The 23,676-nt window shown below is 35.0% G+C and overlaps 1 protein-coding gene across 1 annotated transcript in view; it reads left to right on the top strand.

The window, feature by feature from the left end:
* Positions 1–3,630: 3,630 nt before the first annotated feature.
* The window catches only part of LOC123555083 (thrombospondin-2-like), a 39,362-nt gene continuing 19,316 nt past the window's right edge, over positions 3,631–23,676 (top strand). The window contains exons 1-3 of the mRNA XM_053547420.1: positions 3,631–3,843; positions 4,268–4,336; positions 4,472–4,604. Coding sequence (XP_053403395.1) covers positions 3,691–3,843; positions 4,268–4,336; positions 4,472–4,604 — 355 coding nt within the window. The 5' untranslated portion in view covers positions 3,631–3,690. The remainder of the gene's footprint in view (positions 3,844–4,267; positions 4,337–4,471; positions 4,605–23,676) is intronic.

Here is a 23,676-nt window from a genome sequence, read left to right as displayed (position 1 = left end):
AATCACTTGCCCCTCACCGATGTGGGTTCAAGCCTCATTCGGGGCGATGAATTCTTCATATGAGGAAGCCATCCAGCTGGGTTACGGAAGGTCTGTGGTTCTACCAATGTGCCCGCTCGTAATGAAATTATGCACGGAGGGGCACCTTGGGTCTTCCTTTACAATCAAAGTCGTAATATGACCTATAATTGTGTCGATGCGACGTTAAACACAACAAAAAACAAAATATATCTTTCTATAGTCAAAAACACAGTTGTTGTATCACTTAAGAGAATTACGTCCTTCAAGAAATGTGTAGGTTTTTGTCATCTCAGTATAATAAAAGATCGTGATGATCGGAGGTCTCTGTTAGAAAATCTATATAAAGATCCCTTGGAAGCATAGAATGCAACCAAAAAAAGAATAATAGCAGACTCGGTTTGATTTAGTATGTGCAACACCTCTCACGCCCATAAGAACCGGCTTAAGCGAAACTCAATTGCACATCTATTGAATGGACTCCATGATCTAGAAGGACCAGAAAATATAACAATCCTGAATCCAAATACGGGGAGACTTTTTACAGCAGCCACACGGCACTTAACGAGTGCTGTTGTGGGAGTTAATAACTTCTTAAAATGATCCCGTGAAAGCCCAGAATGCAACCAAAAAAGGATAATTGCAGACACGGTTTAATTGAGTCTGTTCATGAGAAGTTATAAAATATGCAGCACCTCTCACGCCCATTAGCAGAGGCTTAAGCCAAAATAACATATTTTAGTATTCTTCTGGGTGTATATATGCTATAAAAAACACAGTTGTGTGTATTATCCAAAGAAGATACAGATCAATCTTTGGGACAGATGACGTCGTCCATTTACGTAATGATTGTTTGGGAGTGTATTTTTTCAAGAGAAACGATGCTATAATTAAGCAAACATAGACTAGAAGCATCTCTCGGAGATATTGATGGCTCGGATCCCATGGGACAAACGGATGTGCAATAAATCTCAACTGGATTTACATAATTTCTCCAGATGAACAAGTTTATTAGCACCGAAAGTTTCACAATGGTGCCTCTGACACCTTGAGGCAAGGGAGCGCGCTCTAAAAATTCAATAATTCATTTAAATGTTTACTTGATATACTAAATTGAAATTAAGCAAATTTAGCAATCCAGAGATTTAACACACATTTCAGAAATTTGAAATAAATTAAAAGCAAGTGGGCCAATATGGACCTAAATTTGTCACTCATCTTGCTTGTTAACTTTAATTACTTAATATATTGTGTAACAAAGTGAAAATATAGCAATTCTAGTTTAATTCAAACATATTTTATTCCCAGTGATACATGTACAAATTAGATACATACATCATAGTTTAAACAAGATAAGTAGGAAAGGATAAGAATGAAAGACACATATTCTTATAGAATTCTTCTCCTTAAAATTTGATCCAAGTAATTTTAATGTAAGAAATATTTTCAAATACAGTCTTGTCCGTAATCTTGAAATGAAGATTGCTCACAAATTAAAGTCTCTTTATAGTGCGATTCTGATGAAATCAAGGGCCACAACCCTAATATTATTGAAGCAATTTTGCACATTATTAAACTGGACCTAGCTCTTTGCCTTTGGTGTACGTGTGAATACATTTGGTGTGAGTTTTGTGTTAACTGCTAGTAATTATCATGGAATTTCTATGTGAAGGAGTTGAAACTTTACAACAACCTGACTTTTTAAGTCTTATCTTCTTCTTTTTTTTTTTTTTTTTGCTTCATTTAAAAGGGCAATTTTGAACGTTTTCAATATACCTCACTACACGTTTCAAACAAACTCATTTATTTTGTTAGAAAATTTCAGTTTTTTCTATTATGAACATCAAGATCAAAAACTAAAGAATTGTTTCGCATACGGGAGGAGATCAGGGCTGGTCTATCAAGACTGTCGCTCATTAATGTGTTTACAATAAAATACAATGTGTAACAATTTTGACTAATATGGCTCATAAGTCTATTGGAGCAATCTGGGAAATGATCGGGTTCTGAGGGACATACACATACTGCGTTAGCTTCATGAAGTTTACTCAAGAAACGCACCCGCTTATAAACAAAAAAGGTAAAAACAGTAATTCGGACAAATTCAAGGGTAATAATTAACATATGACATTAAATCTTGCAATTGAAGGGCTTTCTGCGATCGTGTGTTCATATGCATTTTTGCAAGTTGGCATAGAAGTTACATATTGATGAGAAAATAGTGCAAAATTCAAATCATTACTATTGTAAAGCTGATTTTAATCCAAATTTACACGAATACATGTACATACGTTTATAAGACGGCAGGGACATCAACTGTACTAAAGCTATGTAAAAGCCGACGCTTCTCTTTAGATTTCAATCGTGCAACATCTAGGCACGATTTACAACTTAGATGTGTCGTGGAAAAAGAACAGAAAACGTTTTAAAATGGTTTGCTCTATAATTTGAATTGTTGTCTAAGGACAATTACCATATATTATAATCAATCTAACAGCGCTAGGTTGTAGGTTTGTCACGATGTACCGTTTAAATCGTTCAAATGTTATGCAACTCCTTACAAGATAAGAAAAAATAGGGACTTTTTCATTTCAGTGCGACTTACATTGCTTCTAATTTAGTACCTCAATCGTGTAACTAATAGCACATTTCATAACCTTTGGTACTGTATGAAAGAAGAGAAGGTTTGGTTTGATAATTTGAACTAAACAACAAGGCCACGTACCTCACGATTGCATCATGTCTGCAACGGGTCTCTAATGTTATCTATATAAGGTAAGAAATTAGGAACATTGTCATTTTGGTGCTACCGTTTGGAAAAGTCGGTTGAGAAGTGAATTTTCTACATTACTTAAGACAATTAAGAAACAACAAGAATGGAGTTTTAAATCTGCATGTATCCACATATCTTGAAATAACCGTTAAAGAACTTTTCTGTTTACTTTTCATATGAGCCGCGCCATGAGAAAACCAACATAGTGGGTGTGCGACCAGCATGGATCCAGACCAGCCTGCGCATCCGCGCAGTCTGGTCAGGATCTATGCTGTTCGCTTTTAAAGCCTACTGCAACTAGAGAAGCCATTAGCGAACAGCATGGATCCTGACCAGACTGCGCGGATGCGCAGGCTGGTCTGGATCCATGCTGGTCGCAAACCCACTATGTTGATTTTCTCATGGCACGGCTCAAATCGTTTCCACATTTTGTTTGTTATATGTTTCAGGTTAATGTCTTTGACACGTAATTACAATATGACATTTAAAAAAATAGTTCCTAAATATTTTGTACTTCTGGTTATTATTCAATTTGCCGTAGAAAGGCTTTTAAGAAATGCAAGTATGTGAAACTAAATACAATGTATTGAGTTTTTATTATATTTCAGGTTGTTTTGCCTTAGTGTTTTTAACTATTACTACAGCATGTACATGTCAGTACAATATATATCACAAGTACATTCTATGAGAATCGCTACTTAAATAAATTTGAAATAAATTTAAATATCAGACTTTACATATCGTTTGCATGTTTAATTATTTTAACGTCATAGAGATAACGTCTACTGGCGTGTTATGAAAATACTGCACTTTCTATTACAATTTCATTTACATGCGAATCCCTTATTATCAAATAAGTTTATAAATCATTTTAGTCGTATGAAAATTGTATTGTTTCCATGAATATATTAAGACAAAGGGATGCTTGTTACATATTCTGTGTGTATGAAAGTTGCCATTTAACCTTTTTAGATGCCCTTGATTGTTACACGTGCACCAATGCTACCTACGTGTCTGAATGCAAATCTACAACAACTTGTAATGCAGAAGAGGTACGCATACATTTCACAAGCGTTCATCCCCTTTCTACATAGCAATGTCATGCCCCGTAAATTATTAGCATTTCGTATACAATTGCTTTTCAGATACGACCTAGTCAAATACTAAGTATTTAACTGCAAAGAATGTATTTAACTCTGTCAAAAAGGAAATACCACATTTTCTTTATTATTATTTAACTGGACACTACTTGCGCTTTTGTCAAAATTAACCACGTATCACTATCTCCATATAGACATAAATCATACATCATTTTATTTTCGGTTTACATTTTCGAAGTTTTTCCAGAGTGTAAATTGTTATTAAAATATCTTTATTATCAAAATATGCAGATTGTCAAACTATGTGTATTTTGATAATTGTATTAAGATAAAATAAATAGAGATAAAATTCTGTTTAACGTTTCCTTTATTTTAGATTTGCTTCTCCGACCACATTCAGACGTCGTACGAAAAGATGTATCCATTTGGATGCCGAGCAGAAGCGGTAAAGATAACTTTTATAATCATTTGAGATAAATTAAAAAGATTACAATCAAACGAATGTAATTATATTATTCTTACATTTACCAGTAAAAAGGACTCAAATGTAGGCTAATTGATATGCATGAATATGTTTCAGAAATGTAGTTCGATAATACAAGATGGGAACAGCGCTGATTCTGGATCTGTAGTTGGTCGATCAGCATCGCCGGGAACTTGTTCAGAATGTTGCAAGAACCAACACTGTAACAGACAGCTTTGTCAACACTCATGTAAGTTTCTAGTATGCATATTTCAAAAAATTTGAACAACTTTATCTAAGGCAAAAGATTCTTTGAAAACATGGAACGCTACGAAACAGACACGGTCTATATCTTTTTAAATAGTGTAATGCACTACAGACAAATAAAATCCTTGTTAGGTGTTACAATGCAGAAAGTGGGTTGAGCCTGATGACATATATCAAAAACAGTTGTGACATATATCGGCACAGTTTTATTCTAATAATATGTGTAAACATGTTGATCACCTTGTAAAGATCAAACAAAGGCAAACTGATACCGAACCAAGGGATAATAGAGATTGCGTATTAAGGATTTCTGTCTCTCTGTAATGGGGGCTATCTCTCACTCTGTCCCTCTTGTAAAACATGTGCTTTTGGATTCATTTATTTATTTTACAAGTAACAGTCAAGTGTTGGCTATTTATAGTTTCAGACAAAGAGTGCTCTGATGGTACAGAAATTAATTTTAAAAGTGTATATAGGTACCGTTGTTAACATTTGCACTGACACCCAACATGCCAAAACTGTTTGTGAAAGGTTTTGTGGATTGTGTGATTATGGTAATTCTTTATTAGAGCTTTATTTTTATATCTATGGTACAATATGTACATACTTTAGTACTTAAACTACTCTAGAGTTGTAGTCTGTATCTAGGATATGTTACGTGCTTTGGAGAACTTGTTGAACTGGATTAGTCAATACAAATATGTATACACAATGTTTATATCTAAATATCGGAATGATATAGGGTTTACCAAAAGAGTAAAGAAAATAATCATTATTCTTTCTAACAACGACACTTGTCTCTGAGCAATATTTTAGACTGTTGTATATGGGTCCTCAGATAAGTATGTAATTAAATATATTTGGTTACAGTTGATGGATCTTGGTCAACGTGGCTGACATGGTCGTCATGTGATGTTACATGCGGTAATAGTACTCAGACACGGATACGCAAATGCACAGAACCAAGTCCTTCAGGTGGTGGCCACGACTGTGCAGGGATGTCACAGGAGGCACAGACTTGTACCGCAGAATCTTGTCCAGGTATTCCTTAGTTGGAAAGTTTGCGCTATGCATGTTTACTGGAACAAGACAAGAAAGAAAATAACATTAAAACTGATATTGTTTGTTTGTGTACATGTCATATTCTATCCATAGAAATAGAATAAAGACATGGTCGAGAACAGAGATTACTAGTCCATCATTTCAGTCACCCATTTAATACATAAAATCCTAAGTTTGACTATAGATACTATGCGTATTTTTTAACACAAAATCAGTCATTATCTTCCGTCATACAGTTGTCACTCTTTTATGAACATATGCATCTCAGACGCTGATCAAAACCTATAAGATTTCTGACCTCGAAATACAGTTGTGTGCACATGTAGACGAAACATTAACACACAAAACGTGAATGTCAAATTTTAGCGAACATGTACAGTTGAAACGATGTATGTATTGCCGAAGCACGCATCGTACGTTAAAGATGGGCAGTCAAATAGGTTCTTAGTTCATCTCGTTCACGGCATGTCAAAGAGATAGAGTATGACACGTACACAATATCAGTTTAAATTATATTTTATCTTTCTGATTTGGTGTCAGTGATGCATGCTCTCTGTACTTTTAAAAACTCGTCATTTCAATCTACTCTGTTTCGATAAGTGAATTCTTTTAAGCAACGTTCGTCCATTTGGTAAGCAACTGCAGATCATGAGATAATTCTGTTAGACTGTATGAGCACCTGTTTCCTATCTTAAGAATTCGTAAAACATACATATTTTTTACATTATGTGACCGCTTTTAAGGTTGTAGAATTTTAGAACGAATATACAATAATAGCTGGGCGTCAATTATCCTGAAAACTGATCAGAATAAATGAATAAACGTGTTTTAATTGTTAGAAATGCTTCTGGGCATCTACGAACTTTAAAGCTTTAAAACTATCGACACTACTTGTCTTAATAGTGAATAAATGTGTACTCCTCTCTAGTTCTGTGGCAGTATACTCACTCCTTTTCAATGTTTATAAGACGGCGACTTCTTTGAGTCTGTACACTTACGGTAGGCCTGTCTCAATATCAAATTTACACTGTTTACATAGTTAACTTTTGAAACAATATACTTATTTCAGTATCTGGGGCATGGACAGCTTGGAACACATCGGGAAGCTGCAGTGTCACGTGTGGTATCGGTCTACAGAGGAGAGATAGATCATGTTCGATCGGCACCATATACTGGACGCCATGGCAGCCCCTGTTTTGGGGACTCGAGAAACAATCAAATATGTTTAGCTAATACCTGCCATGGTAAATAGTTATCAAAGAATTATAAAAAGAATGGGTTTTTTTAAATAACATTGAATGTTTCAGTTTCTATATCATAAATTGAAAATCAAGCCCTCTTGAGTCTTTTAACAGATAGAGCTTAGCTTTTTGATAGGTCTCTGAACCAAGTTTAATATCAGCGACTTTCAGTTTAACAATAAGTGATGTTTATTAATAAAACAAATGTAGACAGAAAGAACCTTTTCAAATGCATAATGGCTGTAGTTGAAATGTTCTTGAGATCAAGACGAAATACGATACGTATTCAATTTATTTTTATCATTGCTAGATATAAAATTGTTCTACGAAGAATTACCAAAATAAAGGCATATGAATAAGGAACATATATGTAACAAAGAAATCATTATCAATGCTCATTTTATTTACAACAGTTGGTGATTGGTCCTCATGGCAAGCTTGGGTCACTTGCAGTAGAACGTGTGGAGATGGTATAAGGTCAAGATCAAGGTCATGTGACAACCCGTTGCCGTCTATACAAGGAAAGTACTGCCAAGGGGACTCTTATCAAGTAGAGACGTGTAACATGCAGTCATGTCTAGGTTAGTTTTTTAAGAAATGAAATATTTTTCGGTATTCATGCGAAACGAACGACAGAATAGGATCGGCAAATTCATGAAAGGCTAACATGTGCTGATCCTATTCTGTCGTTCATTTCGCATGAACACCGAGAAAATAATTCACATTTTACATTGATATTATATTTCCATTCCATTTGTAAACAAGGGTATATTATAAATTGCACATATTTTTTTGCATTAAACATTTAAATTAGTTTCCCAGCCATTCTGTTTACCAGGCGGAACAACAACGACGTCATCTATGGAACGTTCACACTGTCTATACGCGGACGTTGTCAAAATAGCGGTTCGTTATCACTTAGCAGCGTTGACGTAACTCTCGCACCTTTCCTTTTGTTGTTTATACGAATAATTTTCAATGAAAACGAATAGGGCGAATGTGTATATATGAAAATGACAAACTATACAGGAATAGAATAATATACACTCATGGCATGCCGGTCAGTATTAGAAACTAATATTCGAGGTTCAAACTTTTGACTATTGATATGTTTTATTGATTGTCATTAGAAATAAATTTTCGAATTTTTTCAAAGATTTTACTTTAGCTGAGCAAAACTTAGTTTTGGAATACAGACCGTTCAAAGGCACAAACTGTAGACCGGCGATTTATAAGTATAAGGAATCATGTAATAATAATAATTACAGAGATCTTGTTCTGTAAGACGTCTTGTGAATATTTAATGTGATCATTATCTGTTGCTTGCTGGTACTTGTTCAAAATAATTATATCAATTTTTTATTCAATTATCTTTCATATGCTTTTCCCTTAAATAGTTGGTAAAATCACTTACCCGACAATGCTTTTGAATTCGTCGTCAAATGGATATGTAGAAATCCTTTCATGAATATCTGACTTTAAGTTACAAAAAACTTACAAAAGCAGTCTACTTTGGCAGTAAAAACACCAATAATAATATAATCATATACCCTTTCAGTAACAAATGGAGGTTGGGGATCCTGGACATCATGGTTGTACCGCCAGCTGTAACGGAGGAATGCAATCACGGCAACGTAATTGTCATAATCCGAAACTTCTGCTGACGGAGATTTCTGTGATGGAAGTCCAATGGATGTACGAATGTGTAACCAACAGCATTGTCCAAGTAAGATATTTTTGTCCTCCATCTTTCCGAAGATAAAAAAGAGATATAGAAATGGACTGCGTCGTTACAGAATTGCAAAAAGTACGTCACACTCCCGGTATGAAATTTGAACGTCAGTATGTAACAATACTGACATTTCATCTTCCATTGAAACTAAATGGAGTAATTAAATGAGTATGTAATAAGAAAGAATAATTCACTCATTTATTTTTTTTTTCACCAGTTATAAAATAATATCGCATTAAAAGCTATTATAAGTTATATAGATTTCCAGACATTTTCAAAATCAGTTTGATGAACATTTTTATTATCTTGCCCCGCACGTTGAAAATTACTTAGTATTGACTGGCAATAAAAAATTGAAATGTATGGTGGCTGATTTCTGCCATTTCGCGTTTTCGCTCCGCGACCCCGCCAAGCGAAAACACGAGAATTAACAAGTTAAAATGGCGGGGGCGAGGGGCGAAAACTCGCTATTTAGCGTGGGCACGGAGCGAAAACTCGCTGTTTAGCGGGGTCGCGGGGCGCGATTTAGGAATTGGAATGTCGGGTGCGCGTGGCGAAAACACGATAATTAGCGCTGCTTAAACGCCGAGTTTTCGCACCGCACCCCCGACATTCCAGTTCCTAAATCTCGCCCCTCGACACCGCTAATTATCGTGTTTTCGCTTCGCGCCCCTAGTAAATAGCGAGTTTTCGCCCAGCGACCCCGCCAAGCGAAAACACGAAAATTAACAAGATAAGATGGCGGGGGCGCCAGGCCAAAACTCGCTATTTAGCGGGGGCGCGAAGCGAAAACACGATAATTAGCGGGGGCGCGGGGCGAGATTTAGTAACTGGATGTCGGGGCGCGGTGCGAAAACTCGACGTTAAAGCAGCGCTAATTATCGTGTTTTCGTCTCGCGCCCACGACATACCAGTTACTAAATCTCGCCCCGCGACCCCGCTAAACAGCGAGTTTTCGCTCCGCGCCCACGCTAAATAGCGAGTTTTCGCCCCGCGCCCCCGCCATTTTAGGCTATATACCAATAAAAGAAACTGTTCTTTGTTTCATATTAAATTCAGCTACTTCAGAACAATTTTGTTACAGTTTCTAGATTTTCACTCCGTCGTAGACCTATTTTCCACAAGATATCCATACATTTGCTTCAAGAAAACGAAAAGAAAAAGGGGTGTTGAATAGTATGCAGTGAAATCCCTGTAAACATGAAGTCATTGGGCCAACGACGGAAAACCGTCAAAGGATAATCGTTGTTGGGCCACTGTTGGCCCAACAATGATTAATAAGTATTGTAAATACAGCTGTTGGGTCAACGTTGAACCAACTTTGAATTTCAGTCACAGATATCTCTGCATTGGCCCAATATTGATTTTCAGAGAAAGACTTATACAGAGAAAACATCGTTGGCCCAACGTTGGCCCATTAGAAGTGATAATATAATAATTATATATTTTACAGGTGAATGTTTTATCACAAGCCCCTACAGGTATACACGTTGTGTATGTGTAACATGCAATATTTAATTAATAATTAAATACTTTTCTGCACCAATTCGTAATCAGTTAAATTTGGGCTAATTAAACCTAAAACTTATCTGCAGCCGTAATGACATTTTGAACTATTTCAAATCTACTACATTGAAAAAAAATTGTGAAAAAAAATGAAAAAAAAAAAACAAAAAAAAAAAAAACACTACTAACTCTATAACAAATATCTAATTTTATACAGTCATAAAATGTTTACAATAAATCTGTTGAGTATTCCAGAACATGAACTCTTGTTAACCCGGGTTATGTAAAAATCCCAGAAAATGTGGTTAATTTTACTCTTAGGCCAGATTTCTAGCTGCATTATGTGAAGTAAGGAAACTATTATACATGTGATAGATCTAGAGTTAACAACAAAAACCCGGTCTACCGGCTATAAACTGTAAGTAGAAGTTTTTGAATATTTTTTGATAAAGTTGTGGAATCTTGTAAACAGAGACTTTCTTAATTTTATCCTGTATGCAAGTAATATCCACGTGACTTGAACATATGTTAAATACTTTTATCTAAAGCTGGCGGATGGCACTTGTGTTGAGTATTAAATTCTTTAAATAAAATAATTCATATTCTCGTTAATTCTAACATATTTTTCTCGGATAAATACAGACAAAAATAAATTTCACACATTTTACGCAAGTTTATGTCCAGAGGTTTATGTGCATTTCTTTAGTTATATTGTTATCAATTTGACGTAGATGGTTTAATCAACATTATGATTTTTGTTTCTTTACAGGGTGCTGTTCAAGAGTGCAATAATGGAGTGCCTAGCACTGTGGTGCACAAGAAAAAAAGAAGAAGAAAAAAAAGAAAGCAGCAACTTCAGTGAGAAAAGAAAACAATCAAACAGAACTTGGATATATAATGAGTTAATATACAAACAGTAATTCACTTTATTAGGATTTAATCAGTGACTGAAAAAAAGAAAAATATTTAGATTTACAAAAGGCTGGAATCAATATTTGACATGTTGTAGTGATGAAATATTCTGTTATATTTCTTTAGGAAAATTCAAACAAACTTTAAATAAATGTTAGATTTCTTTTTGTTAAACTTTAACAAAATCACAACTATTTGAAAATAAAATACGTACTAAACAATGCTAGTTTATGTCTTTTTTCAGTTTCGTAATCGTTGGGATAGCGTTGGCCCAACGCTGGACCAACCATGATAGACGAAAAAATGCTGTTGGCCCAATGGAGGGCCAACGATAAGTGCAGGATACCAGTTGTTGGCCCAATGGAGGGCCAACGATAAGTGTAGGATTCCAGTCGTTGGGCCAACGGTGTACCAACCGTTGGGCCAACGTTGCGCCAATTAGCAAAATGGCGTTGGGCCAACGAAGAGTCTGCCGTTGGCCCAACGTTGGGCCAACGCATGTCTGCTATATGGGATGCAAGTCAACTGAAGTCAGGTACCCTCATATTGCCGCATTTCAGAAAGCGGTCCGCAGAATAAACACCCTACTTTCGTTTTCATGTAAACAACTCGAAAACATGCGAATATTAGCATGAAAAGTGTCCTATTTTATGTGAAATTCATTCCACGAGTGAAATAATGCCCATTTGGCCCCCGATTTACGCGCAAATGCGCGAAAAATGGAAAAATTAGGATCTATTTATTAAGGACTTCTTTCGACTACACCACGGAAGCATATTTTTGACCGAATTACTGCATTATGACCTTTAACTTGTTAATTCTCGTGTTTTCGCTCGGCGGGGTCGCGGGGCGAAAACGCGAAATGGCAGAAATCAGCCACCATAGAAATGTCAATAGGCGAGGGGCGTTGATAACTCTCTTTTTTATTTTGTTGAAGTTAAAGCAATTTTCATATGTTAAAAAATATTTTACAACCGGCACATAATAAAAACCAAAAACATTTCATAAAAAATTTGGGGAGGGGGGCCCTGGACTCATGGAAAATTGTTCTGCAAGCTGTAACGGGGAATGCAACGTCAACGAAATTTGTAATAATCCAGACCTTCCCCCTGGGAATTTCTGTGATTGTGTACAAAATGTGAACCAACTTCATTTCCAAGTAATCATTTTTTGCTAAAAAAATCCCCGTGCGTTAAAAACCCTTTTTAAAACTTACTCAAATTCAAACACATGCTTTTGCCTTCAAAAATAGATGAGAAATATTGTTTTAGACAGAGACGGTTTCTCTGGCTCCTTGCAATCCATCATTCATGAAGGAGCTCCATTGGTTGCCAGTAAAATACAGGGTGCAGTAAAAGGGTTTCTGACCCACACCTTTAAGGCTTAACAAAAAAGCCCCTGCCTATATTGGAATATAAAGTGTTAAACCCGGTAAAAACCTAAGACACAAGCTGCGTCACTGTTATCCAAAACTAAAACCATGATGTATACAACGCAGCTTTTCGTGCGTGCACTGTTTCAATAATTTGGAACCCCTTCCGGCAAATGGGGAAGTGACACCTAGCTGCTTCAAAAGCCTGCAAAAACCCTTTTTTTTTAACGACCTATAATTGATGCTTTTTTCTTTTATTCTTTTTAAAACACTTTGAACAGTATTTTACCATGGAAACTTAAAATTTTTAAATATGTTGATGTTTTCTTGTTAATCTTTACGTTTTACATTAATTGTTGAATTTTGTTAAACGTGGAATGCATTATTTTTGTTGCTATTTTACTTTTTTTGCATTTTTTCTTTGAAGCTTTTTTAAGGGTTACGTGCATGAAAAGTGCTATATAAATGGGTATAAAAAATAAAAAAAAAAATTTTATTTAAATCCTTAAGTTCATAGTTGCAAATTTTTGTTCTAAAAAAAAAATTTAAAAAAAAAAGTACAAAAAGTTTAAATAAAGTCCGATAAAAAATAATTCCAGACAGATTTGGCTTGTTTTCTGCCTTTCTTTCATTTTTACATTTATAAAATCATATTAATCAGATCAGCTTATGCAATATTAATGATATTGTACGACGCTCAAAACTAAGACGCATTATGAAACAGACAGACGTAAAAAGTTGATTTCTTTATCACATCCACAAGAGACTAAAGTATCCCTAAACTGTTGGTTTAAATTTCTCTGTTTTTCAGCATGATTTGAAAATAATTTTAAAATAGATTTCAAAATTAAATTTTTCTTATTATTCCATGGAAATTTAACTTTTATCTTTTTTATCCCATTTCCCAGCTGCTGAGATATTTTAGCAATTTGAAAAAAAAATTTTCAAAAACAAAAGCATTGAAAAAACTAAACTTCCGAGGATCTACTTTTCAGTTTTATACTTATTTCACAACAGTGGTTTTTAATTTTGTGTGGGGGGCCGTAAAAGGTCGCCCCGACTTATCTAAGTGTTGTTTATTTTCGGTCCTTCGGTAAATTTGATTTCAACTCACTTTTTTTTGCAATTGAATACTGCTTAAGCCGTGCAGGGGGCGGGGGCAGTTTTGCATTTTCCTTACGTTCAAAACAATTTAAATCAAACCGGTCTCAATTTTCCTGTTTACATTGTTACGGTGCTTCCAGGGATTACTTTTAGATTTATTCAAAGATAAATAGTTTTGTTAGATTACGTGAAAAATATTTTTACTTTTTACGGGAACAAAGCTTTTTTGGCTGACATACTGGGTGAGAAGGATCCATACGATTTTGGGTTTTTTACCAAACGAAGGTTCTGTATCGCCCTCTTCATCGGGAATTTTTTACATGTAACATTCCTGGACTGTATTCTTTCACAGCGAATTTAATTGAAGATAGTAGTGGTGATAATCAGATATATTGTTACATTAGAAAGAACTTTGGTCATTACGTCACTATGCGTTCTCGGCAGGGTATGATAGACGGTAAGCATGCAACATACGGCCGGGGAACAGCTCAGGAGCAGCTACATTTCTCGGGGAAAGGGAATCGTGTACACGTCTACTGGACGTAGCACGGGAACAGTCCTTCGCTCTCTTCATTTAGGGGCTTTCTTGTTAGTCTGTCCAAAATTAATCAATATTTTTGTAAAAATTTATGATAAAAACTATGTAAACAGTACAGGGTTTATCAAAGTTTTGAAAAATAAAATTTTTCCATTTAATTACTCTACTGTAAACGACCATTAGATATTTACTGCTATTGATACACTCAAGAATGTTTTGTCAAAACATATGAAAGTTTTATAAATATCAGTAAAGGCAAACATTTTATATTTTCCCCCCTTTTTGAAACTTTAAAATAAACAGTCATAAAAGTTTTTTCTTAAACACGATGAATACCATTTTTATAAAAATAAATATGTGTACAGATTTTCCCCCCAAAAAAAAGTTAAAATATCAAACAAAATTAAAAATTTTTTGAAAGGGGAATTTTTCAAGAATGTGTTAAAGTCGTAAAATTCATAAAATTTATTTGAAAAATTTTCCGGGAAAATTTTTAAAAGCCAAACTTAAACCCTGTACAAATACCCCAAACTGTATGATTATGATGCCTTTGGGTGTAACCCCGATTTTTTAGACGTATTTGAAAACAAAGATCATAGATATCTTGGCGCCCACCATTGAGCCATTTTTGAATTTTAAAAATTTTAAAAAACTACTAAAATAAAGGGTAAAATTTTCTTTTTGGTACACAACACGGGGTTGGCCCAAAATTTTAAAAGCTGTGGCCTGGCAAATGTGAAAGTAGGTCACTAGATAAATTTTTCAAGGCAAAGTTCATTTGGGTAACAGAACTGTGCATGTGCTGAAAATTTTAGAGACGTACGGGAGAAATGTAAAGTAGTACTAATAAAACAAAATTCAATTTTAAATTCAAACACAAAATTATCCCAAATTGTGGGGTTCCGGGAATTTTGTGTTATTTTGGGTTCACAAGTAAATAAAAAAAGTGGGGGGGGGGGGGGGGGGGGGGGGGGGGGGCGCTTAGAAATGGAACGAAGTCCAAATCAAAAAAGACAAATTTCTACCCAAAAACCCTTGCATGTGGCCCAATTTTGAAGGCGTAGCTACAAAATGGGGAAAGTAGGTCACGGGTCAAGTCAAAGTCAACTCATGTCAAGGTTCATCTTGCCATCAAAACTGTACTGGGGTCCAAAAATTGAAGAAAAGGGTTAGGGGCAGAAGATTCTAAAATTTTTCCCCAATATAATCTATATGAAATTGGACCCCCAGGGGGGCAAAATTTGACTTTGGGGGGAAAATTTTAAACAAACTAGTGAAACCACTAGATATCAACTTTAAAACAATACAAACCCTAGCCTTTGGGGTTTTTGGACAAGGTGATTTTAAAATTTTTTCCCCTTTATAAGTCTATAAAAATTTTTAGGACCCCTAGAGTGGCCATATTTGATCCTGGGGGAATAATTTAAACAATCTAAGAGAGGACTCTAGATTGTCCATAAAATATCAAAGCCCTAGGCCTTGGGTTTTGGACAAAGGTTTTTAAAGTTTTCCCCCTTTTAAAAGTCTAAAAAATCATGTACCCGGGGGCGGGGCCAATTTGCCCCCGGGTAAATATTTTAAAACATCTTGGAGGGGCCCACTAGATGATGCTACATACCAAATATCAAAGCCCTGGGCATTGGATTTTGGATCAAAATTTTTTCCAAAGTTTTTCCCTGTAAAATTTTAAAAAAGTAAATTTATAAAAATAAACAAAGGGCCAAAATTACTCAAAAATTGTTGAACCTTGATTTTCAAAAGGGGACACAACTGGGGTACCTTAAAACATTCTGACAAAGTTTGGTCAAAATTGGGGATCGGATTGGGACGACGGATGGGGGGCCACGACGCAAAGGATTTGAATAGCCCCCCCGAGATGGGGGGCAAAAAAATGGCCTTATGAATTTTTTTCTAATATGCCCATAGTTTTATGAAATTTTCGCTGGGACAGACATTGTCGAAAAAGTAGATTTTTAAAGCAAAAAAAACCCCCTTTAGTGCCCCCCCAACCCGCCCCCCCCCAACCTAACTCACAGAAAAAAAAATCCAGAGATTTTAATCCCGAAAAACAAGAGCGTCTGGTCCATCTGCAAAGGGGGCCAAAAAACCCCTGTAGATTTGAAAATGAAAAAAAATTATTTAAAATTAGGAAGTAAAAAGAAAAATTTTTTTTATTAAATTTTTTTAAATTTTTTTTATCGAAGTAAAAAAATAAACCCAGAAATCTTGCTTTGCGGGTTTTTATTAAAAATTTTAAAGTAGCGTTCAGTTTTTATTTATTTTGGGCAAAGGGTTTTTTATATTTTAAAATGCATTAGGCCACCCCCGGGGAAAGCGCTTCTTTTATCCCCCCTACTGTTTAAAAATCAAAGCCCACCTCCACTTTTCTTCACCTTTCTAATGACCAATGTAAAATTTTTGTTATTGAACTGCATTAATTGCGATTTTTGTTTTGTTCAAACTGAAATTTTGGGGAAATTTTTTTTTTCCACTTTTTGCTTCAATACATTTTCTTTTATTCATAATAAAACTAGCAATAAGAGTAAATTTTTCAAAACCCAAAAAAAATTTATTATAAAAAAAGCTAGGTTCTAAATCTTTTTCTTTAGCACTGATGAAAAAACAAATTTTGTTTTTTTTTTTAAATATTTAAAACATGTTTTCTTACATTTGTTCGTTTAGAAAATTTAATCATCTTTTAAACCGTTTAAAAGGTGAAAGGGTTTCAAAAAAGGTGGAAACATCTCCTCAATTTAGACTGCAGGGTAGCTATACGTACCTTATTTGATCCAAAGAAAGTCTATAAATGGTTCAGTATTTTATTGGCCACCAGAAAATTGCGCCCTTACCCCCCAACCCCAAAAACCTGGTATACTAAAGCAGTGTCTTATAAAACTTTCCACAGTCAAATAAAACATTGGTCTAAAATTTAGTGGGGGCCTTCGTGCCCGAGGGGTTAAAGGTCACTGACTTGAAATCATTTCCCTCATCGAATGGGTTCAACCCTTACTGGGGTTTTTGAATTCTTCATGGGGAAAACCCATTTCAGCTGGTTTTTCGAGGCCCGGTGATTCTACCAAGGTCCCGCTCGTGATTGAAATAATTCACGGGGGGCACGGGGGTTTCCTTTTCCCTAAAAAAGGAAAAATCGAAAAATGGCCTATAATGGCCCGGGTGCGATGTTAACCCCAAAAAAACGAAAATAAATAAATTATGGTAAAAAGTATAACCCCCGGTGCTTGTTTTTGAGATATTTTTTTATTAAGGTTTTTTCGCAGTTCGCAAAAAAGGAATCGGCGAAACGTCATTTATCCGGAAACGTAGAAAAATGTCTGGATTCGGCGTACGGACACAAAAATTTTATAAAATTTAAGGGAAACCATGAAAAAATTTTTAAACTTTTACTATCTTTCTAAATTTAAATGGATATTAAAACATCTGACACTTTAAGTAATTCAAAAAAATGTTTTTAAAATTATTTTGAAATAGACGTTAAATTTTAAATCATAGCCAAATATCTCAAAAAAAATACACGGACAACTTTATGTAACCATTTTAAGGCATATTTTTATTTACGATGTAAGACTTTCGTTAAAATTAAATTTGTAGAAAAATTTTTTCCAAAAATGTTTGAAAGTTGCGATTTTCCCATAGACTCCCCTTTATAAAAACTTGAGTGGGGGTCGAAATTTTCAAATCACTCAAAATTAAGCACACACCCCTCTTTTTTATTTGCTGATTTTTTAGTATATTCCGAATTTTTTGAAAAATCAGAGTTAATAAAATTTTACATTATAGAAAAAAATTCGATCAAAAGTGCGAACTCCCTTTAACATAACCTAAAAAAAAAGATTCAGTCTCTTTAGTTTTTTTTCGTGCAGATATTTATAAAAAAGTCATCTTTGAAGAGCGAAACGGCGATTCAATAAATTAAATGAAGGGTTGCAAAAAACTAAGAAGGGTTTTCTTTTCCCGAAGCCGAGTCAAGGCTTTTGCTTTGTTATCCGTAAAACTCTTTGCCCTTTACTCGGGTTTATCAACAAGTTTTGTTTTTTTTTGGTTTAACGTCACCGCCCAAAAATAAAATGGGGGCTGTGGGGAAAGACCCCGGTGCACATCCGTGCATTCCCTTTACACGGGCATCTTGGTGGAACACTGACATTCAGTAACAAACTGGATGGATTCCTCACATAAAAATTTTAAAAAAGCCCGTGTGGGCCAAACCCCACATGGGAGGGGGGCCGTCATTTGAATCACGACCCTAACTGTGGTGCAAATATTAATAGGAAAATGAAAAAGAAATAAAAACCTGTGGTTATAATTTTGTACAATCCAAGTTATTTTTGTGGGAAAAAAAAATTTTGGCCACTGCGGATTCTCTAAAAAGTAATTTGGAAAAATTTAAAACTGAAAAAATTGGTTCGCTCAACCCGGGTAGAGGGCGTAACGGGAGCTTCATTTTCCGCCTGAACAGACCCTGGCACCCGTCAAAAAAAATGCCTCCGTACGGGATACCCTACCCCTTGGGATTTAAAGAACCATGGCATGAAAAAGGGGAAAAATACTAAACCCCTTTTCAATCGCGCATTTTATACCCCAAAACACGCAGTGCTGTAAAAGTGTACTTGGATATCAAACAAGTGGGAAAAACTTCCAGTTCCGGCACATTTTTTCAATACTCTTACTTAGAAAACAACGCGTGTTAAATTATTTTCAACGTTACAAAAAAAAATTGCTTTAACTACCCTGATGAATTCCCTTCTAAAAATTTCAAAAACATTTGATTGGCTGTTTAAAAGAAAGTCAATCCCATTTAAAAACAAGTTCGTAAAAAAGTGAAAATGCGCATAAATGTGCAAAAAGAAAAAAATAAAAAAATAATGCAGGCCAATGACGATTTTCAAAATTTAAGAACTATACAAGAGAAATTTTATTCATCATTGATTTTAGTGTAAAATTGGATTTTTTTAAAATTTTGTTTTTGTTTTTGTACGTTTCGCCAAACAGGCCCCTTTCCCTGACCCAGACCCGGGTTTCATTTGGGGAAAGGGAAGAAGTTTTTTCAGTAACGTTGAGAAAGCATAAAATATGTTGATAAACCCCGCAATAGGAAAATTGAGACAATGGATGGTGCACGAGGAAGATAAATTATCGATTGTTTAATAACATACCCCTCATCGAAAGCGGGTTTAAATTGAGAAATAACATTTAAAGGTTGTGCACTTTCCCCTTCAGACCATGGTTTTTATAGAAAAACCTGGGGGGGGGTATAACACGACGGGGGCATTTTTTTTCTGAATGGGGGCCCTGGAAAGACCATTTAAGAGCCTTGCCATTTTCGTTTTTTGTCGTGCAGGCCTGTGGTTTCCACTTTTTTTTGGTTCATTTAATTATTTGGGTTAGGCCATCGTTTGATATACTATTTGTTTAAAAAATAATTGAAAATAAAGACTGAATGGTTTGTTTAGAAGTGGGAAAAATAAAGTTCAGACTCTAAGCAAAAGTTTGAATTACCCTATTTATAAGACTAAATTTTTCCCCTATGACCCTGCCAAAAACCCAAAATAGTGGGGTGCACCCCATGGATCCGACCCCTGCGCTCCCCGCAGTCTGGGCGGATCCTGCTGTTGCTTTTTAAAACCTATTGGAATTGGAAACTGTTTCGAACAGCATGGATCCGACCAACTGCGCGGATGCGCAGGCTGGGCTGGCCATGTGGTCGCAAAGCCCCTAGTTGGGTTTTTTACATGGACGGTCAATTATTTTACCATATTTTAGGTACTGCATCTTAAAGTTTTGATGTATGAACCCCAAACTACATTGAAATTGGTATTTTTTTTAAAAAAAGAAAGAAAACCGTGTGTGTACTTTACGTGATTACAATCATTTGAGCGATGCGTTTGAATTGCTTATAAACAGTAAAATCTCGACAATTTCAGGAAGCTTTGCATTATTTTGTAAAGAAACTAATTTAGCCTGTAAAAAGTAAAATAAAAACTTTTTTTACATTGTTAAAAGTTTTGTGAGTTACTAATTACCACTCTTTAGTAACCTATATCCTGGCCCCGTGTTCACAGAACATTTTTCGCTGATTTTAGTTTGAAATTTTAATACAGTTTTAACGAAAAAATCAAACTTAAATTCCAAAAGAGACTGACCCTCAATACCCAAAAATCACTTTAAAATAATTATTAACTGAAAATTTTGGGTTAAAAATGCTATTTTTGATATAAATGAAAATTAAGTTTCATTTTAATCAGCGAGACTGAAAATGTTTTTTGAAACGGCCCGGCCCATTTTGATTTATAAAAATTTTTTCAGCTGTATTTCCTATTTCATTTAAAAATCTTTAAAATTAGTTCAAACCACCTTTGAATTTAAATCAGTTAAATTTTAAATTTTAACTTTAGTAAATTAAAACCATTACGTGAAACGCTTTATAGTCTTTTTTTATTTTAATTCCGTGCTCAAAGAGCCATAACTTTGTAATAAAAAATCTTTTATTTCAGTGATAATTCGCAACGAGTTTGGGTCGCTTTTTAGTAATTAACAATGCTGAAATAGCAAGTGCATGCGCGCATTTTCAATGTGGTTCGGCGTCCCGGCATCGATTTTTTCCGGGAAAAAATATAGAATTTTGTATATTGCATTTATATCTCCCAAGAAAAGGGACGTACAAACCCAAAATCCTTTTTTTCCAAGTCACGGACACAGCTCAGTCTGCACGGGGCCCAAAATTTTTTTGCATGAAGCAAAAATTTTATTTTTGGGGTAAAAAGTTTACCTCAGAAAAAAGAGTGTTGCACAAAACCCCCGACCCTTAAACTAAAAGATCAAAAAACATTGGGGCAATTGAGATTTTAAAACCCTTTCCCGACCCCAAATTTATATCCATATCCTTTTTTTAGTTGGTATGTTTACCCGAAAAGGAGAGTGCGGCACAATTACTGCCCCTTTTTAAAAGGGCAAGCTACATTTTCCCTAAAGTCGTTCTGAGCTTGTCAGGCCGAAAACCCTTTACTTCATGAAAACTTTATTGCATTTTCCCCATGGTAGGGTCCCGCAAAACCCCAGAACCCAAAATCACTATCGCACTTTAAGGGGAAATGTCACTTTTAAGTTTGCCTTTGGGCATAACTTTGACAAAAAATCAATTCAATTTAGTAAAATTGTTTGCATAATGTACGGAGTTTTTGTATCAAAATCCCGGGCGCACCAAAACTCAATAACATTTAGGGGTCAAAACTCATGTTAGAACTTTTCCCGGCCGTTACGTTTTCACCATAAGCAATATCTTTTTGGCATCAGTGTTTGCTTTTTGAACAAAAGTCGCAAAAAGTCCCGGGCCCCCAATTTTTAAAAGGGTTTTGCAATTTATGAATCAAAATTTTTTAAGCTTGTCCTGGGGTAACTGACATCGGAAAAACATATGTTTCTGCAAAATTTTTTGCCACATTAAGGCTTACACTTAGGCAACTCCCCTCCCTATAACAAAAAGGGCAAGGGAAAGGGAGGAAATGCATATACATCTTGTCTAGGGAATAACTTTTACATGTCTTCAATCCGTTTTATTGCAAAAAGATTTCCCGGGAAAGAAAGAAAATATTACCCAATGACATAGGTTTTATACTCAAAATTAATTAACACTAAAAGTTTAAAAAACAATTTGGATCGTGTTTGTGACGTTATAATGAAATTCTTTCTTTTAAATTTCCTATCATTTTGGGGGCGTTTTTAAAAATACGGGATCAGCATTATGGCCACAGACATTAAATATTTTATTAACAACCTGAATACGAGCTGTATATTTTTGTTTTATTTTTCGTTTTATGAGGATTTAGAATTAACTCAAGAAGTTTTATCGCGTTTTGAAAAGTATTTAAAATTTAAATTTCTGAATTGGAGATGTTTTCATAATTAAAAATATTGTATTTCATTTGATGGCTAAAGAATTGATTAGGGATTTCGGAAATTTTGTGTAACCCGGAAGAGGGAAAGACTTTCGTTTTCCCCCGCTGCATTTATTGCAAACGTAAAATTAAAAAGAACTTTCTTGCTTGATTAAAACATATAAAACACAGCACTATGTTCTTTTTTTTCTTGCGTCATCCCCACAGAATTTCGCCATATGGAACTGGACACTTACAGATATTGAACATAATCATTTCTTTTCCCAAAATTTTTTAAGCAAAAATTATAAGGGTAAATGACGGGAACTGACCTGTTACCGGCTTTCTTCCGTTTAGAACAAGTCGCCTCTGACGGACTCGAACCGCGACCCCCGGTTTGCTGACAGCTGTAAAACCATTACTTTAAACTTTATTTAATTAATTTAATTTAACAAATTTATTTATACTCTCTTGTGAATGAAAACAGCGATGACACACGAACGTCTTCGCCGGTTGTCATTTGTCATGTCAAGGTTGTAAAGAAGAATTCAGGTCTTTACACCTCCGGGACAATACACCCGGGACTTTTTCACCTCCCAAACCCGAACTTTACCCTCTATCCAATTTTTTATTTTTTACAACTTTTTCAATATATTTCATATTTTTTTTTAAATTGTGATCCTAAACCTTGTTGATTGTTGCATAAATCATTATTCCCCTCCCTCTAAATTTCCAGTTCCTACGCTCACCGTGGGGTGCAATAAGCAACAGCGGCTAACCCCCCCTTTTAAAAACGATTACAACCTTTTATCTCGGTCACTGCCCTTTTGATTTATGGTCGGAAATGGACTTATTAGGGTTTTAAAATATTTGGACTTTTTTACCTTTAATTTTGAATTTTCATACCTTAAGGAAACTCAAATTTTTGTTTTAAAAAAAATTGTTTAAGAGATGCCATTCGGGATGTTCGCGTATATACTCAAAAAAACCGAAAAAAACTTTTTTTTGGGGGGAGAGCTCAGTGGACTGCCATTGAACAGAAAATTTAAGAAAAACAAAGAAAAAACAAAAAGGAGAATGGTTTGTGGGAAAACGACTTGCAAAAAAAACAGGTAAATTCCCCCCCCGCTCCTTACTAAAACCATTTAAAATTGGGGGAAAGTTCATTTGATAATACTTAAAAATTGATCTAAATGACTATCGCATCCACCCCCAATTAAAATTTTCTAAAATCCTCTGGATAGAGGGGCCCATTACCGGGTTTCAAAAAAAAATTACAAACAGACAGAAATCTATATGTTCCTTTTAAAAGTTTTTAATCTAAAAAACAAAGGGTTGTGCTTCGATACCCGTTCCCCAACTCAAATAAATTGATTACATAATATAAATTGGGGGTTTTTTTTACTGTCCTTTAATAAAAGTTTCAGACAGTCTTTTTTAAAAAAGTAGCCCGCATGGGTTAGCAAAGGGGACTTTCATAACTTTAAGTATACACAAAGAAATAGTTTGTTCCAGCAGTTTTTCACCGAAAATACCAAAGGGCGAGATAATTTTATTTTCATTAACTTTTTACGAAGCCTGGGTTTCTCAGGGGGTAAAATGTTTAAGAGAAAAAACGTTTGTGCATCTAAAAATAGAAGAATAATTGCAGTTTTGGCTGAAAAAACCAAGCAAAAGCTTTACCCATTTTATAATCATT

The sequence above is a fragment of the Mercenaria mercenaria genome, chromosome 7 (assembly GCF_021730395.1).
Source record: "Mercenaria mercenaria strain notata chromosome 7, MADL_Memer_1, whole genome shotgun sequence".
Taxonomy (NCBI): domain Eukaryota; kingdom Metazoa; phylum Mollusca; class Bivalvia; order Venerida; family Veneridae; genus Mercenaria; species Mercenaria mercenaria.
The sequence above is the reverse complement of the archived record's forward strand: the minus strand, read 5'-3'. Positions and strand labels throughout refer to the sequence as shown.